The 12,962-nt window shown below is 41.3% G+C and overlaps 1 protein-coding gene across 4 annotated transcripts in view; it reads left to right on the forward strand.

Annotated features, from left to right (window-relative positions):
- Window positions 1–12,962, forward strand: part of vars2 (valyl-tRNA synthetase 2, mitochondrial) — a 59,977-nt gene that overhangs the window by 23,310 nt on the left and 23,705 nt on the right. For 3 of the 4 annotated variants that reach the window (XM_084379432.1, XM_084379434.1, XM_084379435.1), the window contains 5 exons: window positions 142–245; window positions 6,253–6,334; window positions 6,489–6,565; window positions 6,767–6,854; window positions 7,067–7,160. In XM_084379432.1, the coding sequence (XP_084235558.1) occupies window positions 142–245; window positions 6,253–6,334; window positions 6,489–6,565; window positions 6,767–6,854; window positions 7,067–7,160 (445 nt within the window). The remainder of the gene's footprint in view (window positions 1–141; window positions 246–6,252; window positions 6,335–6,488; window positions 6,566–6,766; window positions 6,855–7,066; window positions 7,161–12,962) is intronic. The other variant, XM_084379433.1, reaches the window with a different exon arrangement.

A 12,962-nucleotide genomic window follows, 5' to 3' on the forward strand; every position in this document is an offset into this window, starting at 1 on the left:
GATATGATTCATAGTGATTCATCAGCTGTCTCAGATTTCCATTTTCAAAAAGGCCTTGTGAAACAGCTGTGATACAAAAAGCAAGTTTTACGTTGGAAATTTTTCTTCCAGCTGTTCTTTTGTCACTTTGTCTCTTTTAAGGGAGTGAAGCGTTTTGATGCCAGACAGCTGGTTGTGGATGCCCTGGCTGAGAGGAAGCTCTTGAGAGGAAAGAAGAGTCATGCTATGACTTTACCCATCTGCAGGTAACACGCACCAAACACCATACTCATTCTGAATTTCTGTGTGTGCATTTATGTCTCTGCTCCTGTTAATACAAATGTATTCAATAGATATTTTTCAGCACAAACAAACTTCTTCGCAATAGGCAGCACAGGGTATTTAAAAACAATATAGATACAGAATATAACTGCTGTATATTGTAGACAACGCAACCCATTCACTCTGTAATTTTGTAACTTTTTTCATATAAGTAGCATCTAGAAACCTCAGAAAAACATAGCAGTGACTACTCCCCTTTTTTTTGGGATGATGTGGGCATGTACTGAAAATTCCAATTGCTGTAACAGACGGGGACAAACACATCTGTTTCCTGTTATCTGGAGAGTCTCAGGCCTTGATAGTCTATATAACAATATACTGATATCAAATGACAAAAATATTGTCAACTTGCTCATTCAGGTCAGTTAAGTAAAACTGTTTAATGGTGGAGTGTTGAGGGTGAATTTAGGGGTCTGACAGCCTGAGGAAAGGAGCTGCTCTGTAGTAGCAAGGTGATCCTGATCCATTACTAAACAAATGCAGTGCTAATATTTACACTGCTACTTGCTGCCACCATTTTGGAGAGGTCAAGATCCACTAAATGTCATCCTTTAATCATATCTAGGAATAAGAAACAACACTCTCAACTCACGTACAGTACAGACCAAAAGTTTGGACACACCTTCTCATTCAAAGAGTTTTCTTTATTTTCATGACTATGAAAATTGTAGATTCACACTGAAGGCATCAAAACTATGAATTAACACATGTGGAATTATATACTTAACAAAAAAGTGTGAAACAACTGAAAATATGTCTTATATTCTAGGTTCTTCAAAGTAGCCACCTTTTGCTTTGATTACTGCTTCGCACACTCTTGGCATTCTCTTGATGAGCTTCAAGAGGTAGTCACCTGAAATGGTCTTCCAACAGTCTTGAAGGAGTTCCCAGAGATGCTTAGCACTTGTTGGCCCTTTTGCCTTCACTCTGCGGTCCAGCTCACCCCAAACCATCTCGATTGGGTTCAGGTCCGGTGACTGTGGAGGCCAGGTCATCTGGCGCAGCACCCCATCACTCTCCTTCTTGGTCAAATAGCCCTTTCACAGCCTGGAGGTGTGTTTGGGGTCATTGTCCTGTTGAAAAATAAATGATGGTCCAACTAAACGCAAACCGGATGGAATAGCATGCCGCTGCAAGATGCTGTGGTAGCCATGCTGGTTCAGTATGCCTTCAATTTTGAATAAATCCCCAACAGTGTCACCAGCAAAGCACCCCCACACCATCACACCTCCTCCTCCATGCTTCACGGTGGGAACCGGGCATGTAGAGTCCATCCGTTCACCTTTTCTGCGTCGCACAAAGACACGGTGGTTGGAACCAAAGATCTCAAATTTGGACTCATCAGACCAAAGCACAGATTTCCACTGGTCTAATGTCCATTCCTCGTGGTCTTTAGCCCAAACAAGTCTCTTCTGCTTGTTGCCTGTCCTTAGCAGTGGTTTCCTAGCAGCTATTCTACCATGAAGGCCTGATTCACACAGTCTCCTCTTAACAGTTGTTCTAGAGATGTGTCTGCTGCTAGAACTCTGTGTGGCATTGACCTGGTCTCTAATCTGAGCTGCTGTTAACCTGCGATTTCTGAGGCTGGTGACTCGGATGAACTTATCCTCCGCAGCAGAGGTGACTCTTGGTCTTCCTTTCCTGGGGCGGTCCTCATGTGAGCCAGTTTCTTTGTAGCGCTTGATGGTTTTTGTGACTGCACTTGGGGACACTTTCAAAGTTTTCCCAATTTTTCGGACTGACTGACCTTCATTTCTTAAAGTAATGATGGCCACTCGTTTTTCTTTACTTAGCTGCTTTTTTCTTGCCATAATACAAATTCTAACAGTCTATTCAGTAGGACTATCAGCTGTGTATCCACCTGACTTCTGCACAACACAACTGATGGTCCCAACCCCATTTATAAGGCAAGAAATCCCACTTATTAAACCTGACAGGGCACACCTGTGAAGTGAAAACCATTTCAGGTGACTACCTCTTAAAGCTCATCAAGAGAATGCAGAGTGTGTGCAAAGCAGTAATCAGAGCAAAAGGTGGCTACTTTGAAGAAACTAGAATATAAGGCGTATTTTCAGTTGTTTTACACTTTTTTGTTAAGTACATATTTCCACATGTGTTAATTCATAGTTTTGATGCCTTCAGTGTGAATCTACAATGTCAATAGTCATGAAAAGAAAGGAAACTCATTGAATGAGAAGGTGTGTCCAAACTTTTGGTCTGTACTGTATATAGCTTCAGTACGTGGTGCTGAGTCCCTCTTGCCCGAAATGTCTGTGTGGCAAGAATAAACAGTTTGATGGGAGTGCTGTCCTTTATTTTTCTTTTGTTTAATCTTATCTAGAACATTTTTCATTCAAACAACTTCACACTCAGACAGTGCACTTTTTTGGGCCCTCAGCAATACAACCACCAAGTGTGAAACCTATCGTGTGAATGGTTCACAAGATATGCAAAGGACAGAGAGTTTCCTTGCTTTATACTTAGAAAATAAATTGATGAATCGCAACACTGGTAATGACAAATATCAAAAACCATTGTTGGGGTATTTTAAGAATATTATAATCAGGTTAGTTTTGTAGAAGAAATTCAAACTCAGGATTGTATTATTTCCAATATTAATGAGGTAATAATGCAAACCTTTTCCATAAGTAAATAAACAAGCTGTTCTCAGAGGAAAAAAAGGTCCCAGAACACTGTTTGAAGCCAGAAAGGTTGCAGGGTTCGCCACACATAAACAAAGTAAAACGGTGTAATTGTGTTGTCCTTTAAGGTGAGGAATGTGACCCAATTCACTTTTCAAAATCACAGAACAAAGAGCTTTTTTACTACAGGGTATTGTGAATACTGCTTATGCCATCATGTAGTTGCTGCAGACAGCTATAATGATTAAAATGGATGCACAGCTTTTCTTTCATCATCTATTTGAGACAACCAATTGGAAGATATAACTTTTGAAATATATTACATTCCAATTAAAGGAGCAATTTGTAAGATATGACAGTTATACCTACCTTGGTATAACCATTACAGCATCAGGGAGTTTCAACGTGGCAGTGAATGCACTAAAAGAAAAAGCTCGAAGAGCCCTACATGCAATTAAGAGAAAATTTTATATTTCCAAATTCCAGTCAAAATCTGGCTTATAATATTTGATAGTGTCATCCAGCCCATTGAGCTGTACGGTAGTGAAGTCTGGGGTCCACTCAGTCATCAGAACTATACCTGCTGGGACAAACATCCAACAGAATCTTTACATGCAGAATTCTGCAGACACATTTGACACGTACACAGAAACACACCAACAAATGCATGTAGAGCAGAGTTAGGCAGATACCCAGATAGTCCCCTATGTCAGTTGGTACTGAGGCTAACTGCCCCCTCTCAGACACAGTCTGACCAGCCTCACAACAACACTGCTCTCCAAACACCAATCAGAGTAAAGCAAATTATAACACAATGTAAAGAAACCTATCTGGAACATTGGAAAGAAGAAACTAAAAGCCAAAGTGGATTAGAATGTTATCTAGCCCTAAAAAGAGATTATGAATCAGCAGAATATCTCTCTACTGTCAGAGATAGAAAGCAGAGACAGATCCTCACCAAGTACAGGCTCAGAAACCACAAACTGACAATCCAAACAGGAAGACACAAACAATCATGGCAACCAAAAGAAAACAGAACATGTGGTCACTGCTCGACAGGTGAGGATGAGACAGAGATGCACTTTCTCCTACAATGTAAAACATTCAACGAAACAAGGAACATTTATTTTAATAAATTCAATTCGGTAATCTCAGATTTCAAAGAGCTGAATGACCTCTCAACATTAAAAATACTCCTGGGAGAAGGAGACAGGGCATATCTTGCTGCCCAATATGTGTCAACATGCCACAACCTGAGGGACAGTGAGTGACCGACACACGCACACACACACGCACACACACACACGCACACACACACACACACACACACACACACACACACACACACACACACACACACACACACACACACGCACAAGCACACGCACACGCACACTGTATATACTGTATATATAATTCATTAATGTAAATCAATCTTGGTGTTGTGTTTGTGTTGTTATTTGTTGTGTTCTGTCCAAGTGTTTGTACAGATGCTTTAGCAAAATTGTTGTTAAACTTTCATGCCAATAAAGCCCCCTTTGAATAGAATTGACAAGAATTGTAGTTTAAAATATTTAAAAAATGAACTTACATTATCAACAGAGTGTGAAGTAACAACAATGTTGACATTATATCAAAGACGTCTACGTATGTGTTGAAGAGATGTCTCCTGAACATGGCCGTATATAGCCGTGCTATATAACTGTATAATCAGGAGTTGAAATGCCTGATTAATCCTTTATCTGTGTGGCTGCACTACTGTTATTAATCTATTATTTTATAAATGTGTGCACATTACATTAAGAGGCTGTTAGTCAGCTGGTCCCAGGCCTGCTGGCGCTCTATTATTCTGCCACAGTCACACCTACACATGACTGTTCAAAGCAGCATAATGACAGAAGCTGCAGCAGGAGGATGGTTTTTAAAATTGTGCTAACCGCTAACATTAACAGACAAATTAGCAATGCACAGTGCAGCAGGCTGCAGCTGTGAAGTCCTCAGAGCACCGCACTGACAGAGAGCAACTAGTGTGTCTGTTGTGATAAAACTTACAAGTTTATTATATACACACCATACATGCTTCAAAACTACTATTATTCCTGCTTTCTGCCGTAATGTCGTGAAATATTCTGGCTAACATGTGAATTTAATTAGTCACGCTCAGTGGTGTAGCCTGAAGAGAAAAGTAGAGACCAAATCATGTACACGAATAAAAGACAAACTACTGATGTAATGTTTTAACCACAGACGGTCTTTAGATAAAAGTGGAGTCATTGAAGTCAGCTGAATCATCTGATATGAGACATTTTCAGAATGTGGCCACTTCTCTAATCTTACTCTCTACATGTGGTTGGACAGAGCAGATGTGGAGGGTCACACTGTGACTTGGGACATCTGTACTGGATTTTAAAAGTTTAAGGACACTGTAACATGTTGACAATTATTTTCCCGGTCATATGATATAATACAGGAGACAACAAGCAAACAATATCATTTTAAATTAATATTAGTATAATAATCATGTAATATTTTGTTCACACTTGAGAGATACAAACTGTGAATATTGTCCTGGTGTTTATGTGGCATTTGATCTAATCAGGAGATGATTTGTCATTTCATCACAAATACTGTAAATACAGATGTCTGTTCACCTCTTTACCTGAAGAAGACCGTCTGTGGTTGAAATAATCAGATTCATATCACATAAAGACCTTTTTTATTTCCACTCTACTGTAAGTAGTTATTTTGATTCTACCTTCTACTTGAGTAGGCCTATTTATTTTTGTAAAGTAACAGTACGTATACTTGAATACCGTTTTTGTCCCCCACTGTCTCTGCATATTAAACTGACAGCTCTCAATAAGACAGCTAGCTGTGCAGTGGCTAAGACTAAGTGACAAACGACATCTTTAAACTGCGGCTCTTAATGTTTCCACAGCTGTTTCGATGGTGTTTCACAAGGAGCACATCTTCATGCAGCCTGAGCCTGATCAGCCAGTTTTTGTGGTTATTTGTGGTTTTTGGTTTCCCCATACCAGCAGCTAATACTTGATTTAGGGAGAACAGTGTAAATATCTTGACTGTGGATTTGTACACGAACCTATGTACAGGTTACAAATGGGCTGCCCTCAATTTCTTTCCACCAGTGTCACGATAAGCTTCTTCTTGCTTCCTTCATCTTTGTGAAACAAGACAATAGTGGCAATGCTATAATGTGATAATGTTCTTGTATGTTTGTGATTTGTCTTTTTGTCTTTGTCTTTGTCTTCCTCCTCCTTCTCTGTTTCAGTCGCTCAGGAGATATCATTGAACCTCTTCTAAAGAAGCAGTGGTTTGTCCGCTGTGATAAAATGGCTACAAAAGCTATACAGGTAGGTTACTGTGCAATGTCTATATTTAGGTCAACCTTCATGTATTAAAGGTTCATAGTTGCATCACATGTTTTCAAGTAACCAGTTATAGACCAGCTATTTATATACCAACATTTATTAATCTCTGAAATGTGACTATTTCTTTCCCTGTCAGTCTGTGGATGATGGACAGCTGGAAATCATCCCTCACTTCTACACCAAAACATGGAAGAACTGGCTCTCCGGCATCAGGTAGACTGTCCTGACCTTTGACTTGGACAAAAATCCTGTATTTTAACAGTTGTATGAGTGGGACAATGGAAGTGTGAACAATGGTGTTGTGTCTCATTGTTACTGGTGTGACATGTGCGTAAAATGACACCACTCTGATGATGAATGGACTCTTGTGTCGAAGTATGGGTTGTCAACAATGTACCTTTGTTTGCTTCGCAGTGATTGGTGCATTTCTAGGCAGCTTTGGTGGGGTCATCAGGTCCCTGCCTACCAAGTGGAGCTTCCTAACTTTGCTGACAAACAAGAGGTTGGGTCTGTGGATATGTTTATGTTTTGAAAGTACTACTAACATAAAAAGTTTGCTTCAAACAGATATAGAAATGGATGAGTGGTTGGCATAATGGGTTAAATAGCCGATGTACATTGATGTATACTGATATATACCCCATATTGTACACCACTGTCATTCTCTCCCAGACAGTGGTGCAAGTTTTATTGTGTCTGTGTTGTTTGTGGTAGGAGCAGTGGGTTTGGGGTCGGAGCGAGGACGAGGCCAGACAGAGAGCTGCTATCAAATATGGAGTGAAGCCTGGAGCCATTACTTTGACTCAGGGTGAATCACCTTTACCTCAACCCTTAACTTGCTGCTGTATCAGCAGATGAAAACCTTACTCTCCATTATCCATCACACTGATCACTGATCATAAATGTGTTTTTTTGCATTTGCTATCACTGTGAACACTGCTACTGTTAATATTATTTATTTTACCGCTGCTGTGGTGCTGCAACTACCTCTACCTGAGGCTGAAGAGTGCACTGGCTCAGCCGATATTACAGACCATTATATCAGTATAATTTCCGTATATAATTGCCAATAAGGAACAAAAAAGTTTGTACATAAATGTTTAAAGTAGTTTGTTACTTTAAAGGAATAGTTCACTCTAGAACGAAATTCAGTCATTATCGACTCACCCTCATGCTGATGAGAAGTCCGGTGTAGTTTCTTATTCCTCAAAGTGCAGCTGGAGACCCGCGGCGGTACCCTCCGGCAGGAATAATCCATATAACGAGCGTCAATTGTGCCCGAGAGGAAAAGGTCCATAAAACTACACAAAAACTTTGTAATATTCCTCCATACTGCTCGTCCGCTGCAATCCAAGTGTCCTGAAGTAGCGACATCCAGAGTTTACTAAAACGACGTCATTTAGTACATTTTTCTAGCCTAAACAGTCACTATACTTTATTTGCCTGGAGGCACGCTCCCGTGTTCACGCGAGTCTCCCTCACAGCGTTTGCACTACGGAAGCCGCGCCAGACAAGATCGACAAGACTCGCGATAGATACACACTAGAGCCTGACCGATAAAGGATTTTTAAGGCCGATACCGATACAAATATTTGGTGATTTAAAAATCCGATTTTCCGATATATTGGCTGATATATATAAAAAAAAAATTATCCAGAAACACATAACAAAACATACAATAGATTTCCGTAACATTAGTTATTTGTAGTTATTTATGAGCCCTCACTGAAATAATATGATAATGCAGTTTAAAAATAAACTTGTTTGTTTTATTGTCACAACAGAACAGAGGAACATCAAAATTACTAGCTAATTCCGTTTCACTCTCGGCTTACATGTAACAGCAGCAAAACTGGACATGGTGGTATAAATTTTGTCATGCTTATTTGAGTTAAGAGAACTGATGGGGATGTTCTTTTAATTGTTATTCAAGCAATGTATTTCTTGTGACAGTTGCCAACTTACCATGAACACACTTCAACGATGATCTCAATTGTGGATAACTGGTTTGCTCTGCCCGACTCTGGCTGGATCAGCTGGTTGTAGGGTTTGTGGCGTTCTAAACACGAGTGTTGCCAACAGGGACGTTGTAGAGTGTCCTCTGGTGGACAAACTATGCAACGCCAACACTCATAACATGGTTGAAGGGTGTTTCGTCCGTTTTTATTTTATTATTTAAATATTCATTTATCGGCCATTATAAATGCCGATACCGATAGTTTGGAAAAGGCCTAATGTCGGGCTCTAATACACACCGGTATTTACATCCTGCTGTGAGTGTCAAAGTTTCAAATCACTAGTGCAGCAGATCCCTCTGTTTGTGTGTCGCTCGGTTGCTCAAAGCAGGAAGTAAATACCGTTGTGTATCTATCGCGAGTCTCGTTCATCTTGTCCGGCGCGGCTTCCGTAGTGCAATCGGCTGTGAGAGAGACTTGCGTGCACGCGGGAGCGTGCCTTCAGGCAGATACAGTATAGCATAGTGACTTTTTAGGCTAGAAAAATGTACTAAATGATGTCGTTTCGAGTAAAACTCTGGATGTTGCCACTTCAGGACACTTGGATTGCAGTGGACGAGCACTATGGAGGAATATTACAAAGTTTTTGTGTAGTTTTATGGACCTTTTCGTCTCGGGCGCCACTTAGCTTGTTATATGGATTATTGCTGCTGGAGGGTACCCCCGCGGGTCTCCAGCTGCACTTTGAGGAATAAGAAACTACACCGGACTTCTTATCAGCATGTGGGTGAGTCGATAATGACTGAATTTTGTTTTCCTTTAATGATATTACATTACGTTTGGTAGAGAGCCTATCACAGTATGTGGCTGCCAATATAAAAGAAAGTTAATTTGATCAAATTACAGATTTTTTTTAATCCACATTATTTAATCAGGATGTATGACAAAATCTGGATTACACTTTTACTTTCAGTTTAGTTTTAGGCAGAAAGTGCAAGAGAGCTGTCAGGCTGCAAAAGCTTTGCTACTAAGTACTGATGAGGCTTGCCTGCAACAGCTTCCTTCCATGGTACTTGGTATGTCCCCTCTTTGTTTTAAAGACAGCATGCACTCCAGCTGGCATGGACTCCACAAGTTAATGTAAAACCTGCTGTCTCATGTTATCCCAGCATAATTTGACAGTGTTCCACAAAGATTCTTATGATGTCACAGAGTGCTTGGCTTTCTCAGTCTTCAAGTGCCCCCATAAATGTTGAATGGGGCTGAGCTCAGGTGACTCTGGAGGAAAGTCCAGGAGAGTGAGGACCTGCTTATCCTGCTGCAGTATTGAATCCTTCTCCACAAAGATCAAATCAGGGTGGAGCATGTCTCTGAAGAATGGAGTGGTGCTTCTCCTCGGTCAGGGTGGAGTTAGTTCTGTGCAGTGCAGGTGTCCAACTCAAAACAGCCCCAGACTTGATTTTATCCATCACCATGTTTCACCATGGGTTTGAAACACTGTGGTATCCTTCTCTGTCCTGTTTATCCCCTTAAATACACCCTTCTGTTATTGGCATAAATCTATGACTTGGATTCATGGGTTAAAAATGTGGGTGAAAAATGTGTCCAACAGAGAGCTCACCCAACCAGAGAAGGATGTCCTTGCCAAAGGACTGAACTTTGCAGTAGCTCCAGAACAGATACCGGTAGTAGATCTCATCACAGCAACAGTCAGCCATCAGAAACAACAAGCTGGCAGACACAGAGGCAGAACAGCTACGGTTGAAGGTATCAGCCACTCCCTCCAACCTCACTACTGAGGAAAAGAAGGCCCTGGCATCACTCAAAAGAGACCGGAACATCGCCATCTTGCCGGTGGACAAAGGGAGATGCACTGTAGTGCAAAACACAGTGGATTACCACACCAAAATCACTGATCTGCTTAGTGATACTAAGCGGATTACCACACCAAAATCACTGATCTGCTTAGTGATACTAACACCTACTGTATGAGACTCTGAGGCAAGATCCTACCAATAGCTACAAAAAGAAGGTTATAGAACATCTGCAAAAACTGGAATAGGACAAAGCCATTGACAGACCATTATATTACAGACTGTACCCCGGGGAAGCCATCCCATGTATCTATGAACTCCCCAAGATACACATGGAAGGAGCACCACTCAGACCCATCATCAGCAGCATTAAGCCGGTATCCTAGCTCCTTTGGTCGGTAAAACTCAACACCACATCAAAAACTCACAGGATTTCACCAGCAAGGTGAGAGAGATAACACTGCACTCAGATGAAACAATGGTTTCTTATGACATCACATCACTTTTTACATGCATTCCCACTCAAGAAGCTGTTAGGATGGTGAAGAAACGCCTGCTACAGGACAGCACTTCGTCCAGCAGAACCAACTTCAACCCAGATCACATTTGTGCCTTACTTGACCTCTGTCTGATGACCATCTACTTCCAGTACATTGATGGCTTTTACAGACAGAAGCACGGCTGAGAATTTACTCCGCGAGGGTCTCGAGCTAACTGATGACATGCCTGACCTGCAGATTGAGAGAGCCCATTGTTCAGTGGGACCGCAGCCGCCGGTGGATGCACCGCCACGCTCCATTATAATTAAGTTTTTAAGTTTTAAAACAAAAGAGACATTACTCCGCAAGGCATGGCAGAGGAAGGGGTTTACCTGGCAAGAAAAGCACATAAATCTGGATCACGACTATCCACCTCTAATACTCAAAACACGAAGAGAATATACAGAGATCCGCAAAGTGCTAAAGGAAAATAAAGTTCAGTTCCAGACCTTCTTCCCTGCCAGGCTGCGCGTGAGACACGATGATGGAACCAAAACCTCTGATACTATAGAGGAGGCATCAGAGGACCTGCTGAGAAGAGGCTACACCGTGACAACCATCAGACCTCCAGAGACGAGCAACGAAAGGCACAGCCGGACGGGATTCAGGTTATAAGGAGAAGCTCCGAGCCTACAGGAGATCATCACCGGCCCCCTCCAGGACCTAAAGGACCTAACCAACACCTTGAGGACGGCGGAGTTGATTGTGAAATCTCTTGTACTGTACTATGACTGTAATTAGTGGTGGAGATCCACTATTAAAAAGACTGGTTCATTCGGGCCTAATTTTTCACTTTCGAGTGACTGTTGCAGGTAAGGGCCTCTCCCTCCGGACTGAGGAGGGAGACTTTTCCCTTCGAGCTCAACAGGGTCAGACTAACAGACCCCTACATAGGGAGTCATACGGACAAATTGTGTTCAGTTTGATGTTTATTAATATGTTAGTTGTTCATTCCCTGCCGGTTCTCGTGCGGAGGGGGAAGCGCACCAGGTTTTTAAGTGGGATGGAGGGGGGGATCACATAGATGCAAAACAGGTCTTTAAAAATAGCATCATTTAATATAAATGGAGTAGTCAATCTAGTTAAGCAGGGAAAAATCCTATCAAAATTAAAGAAAGATAAAATCCAAGTAGCTTTCTTACAGGAGTCACACCTCAACGACTCTGAACATGCTAAATTGAATAAATCAGGATTTGTTTACTTTTCTTCCCATGGGTCGGGGAGACGGAGAGGAGTGGCGACTCTGATATCCAGTGCTGTAAATTATGAACATATATCAGAACACAAGGACAGGGAAGGCAGATTTGTCATGGTTACAGGCAAAATAGAAGGTAATGTGATAAGTCTCCTTAACGTGTGTGTTCCTCAGGGCAGTGACTGGTCCCTCTATAAACATATAGTTGATTTAATGACAACAAAAAGTCAAGGGATTTTAATTTGTGGCGGAGATTTTAACATCCGATTAAATCCAAAAATTGACTCATCAAACAGGAAATCTGACGCAAAAAACATTAGCAGAAGATTAAATATTTGGATGCGTGAAGTTGGAATTGTTGATGTGTGGAGAGAGATAAACCCGACGAGCCAAGACTACTCACATTACTCGTCCGCTCACAATGTCTACTCGCGCATCGATTACTTTTTTACGCTTAAAGGAGATCTTTTTAGGGTGGATAACTGTGAAATAGGACCCAGTACTATGTCAGATCATGGTCCCATCTATATATCAGTCCATCCGAATAATAATAAGAAGTCCACTCTCTGGAGACTGAACTGAAACATCCTGAATAACCCAGTTATTAAAGATAAATTGAAAAATTAAAACTGCAAGCAGTGATGAACGGGCCCTCACCCCCCCACTTACGTCGGGCTGTGGCACCGCCTGGGGCCGCGCGGCCAGATGTGTGCTTGCCTGTTGCCTGTTGAAATTTCCTACCTAAATGGGATACGTGTCACACAAAACACAACAGTGACATCTTCAGTGACTTCCAGTGGGTGGCGCTATAGATATGACACAGTATTGATGCATAGACATATTCAGGGTGAGCCCCTCTACATGTGTGAGCACTTTGATGCAGATGGGCAATTGTGAAATGAAATTGTATTTGGAAAATAATGATAATGAAGAAGTGACCCCACCCATTCTCTGGGATGCATTAAAAGCGGTGATTAGGGGCAAAATAATAGCCATCTCCTCATATGATAAGAAAATTAGAGAACAAAAACTAAAAAAAATGGAAGAGGACTTGAAGAGACTACAGAAAGAACATGCAAAGTCTCTTAAAGATGACAACAAAAGTAA

Source organism: Pagrus pagrus (genome assembly GCF_965226575.1).
Source record: "Pagrus pagrus genome assembly, chromosome: 17".
In the NCBI taxonomy this organism is placed as follows: Eukaryota; Metazoa; Chordata; class Actinopteri; order Spariformes; family Sparidae; genus Pagrus; species Pagrus pagrus.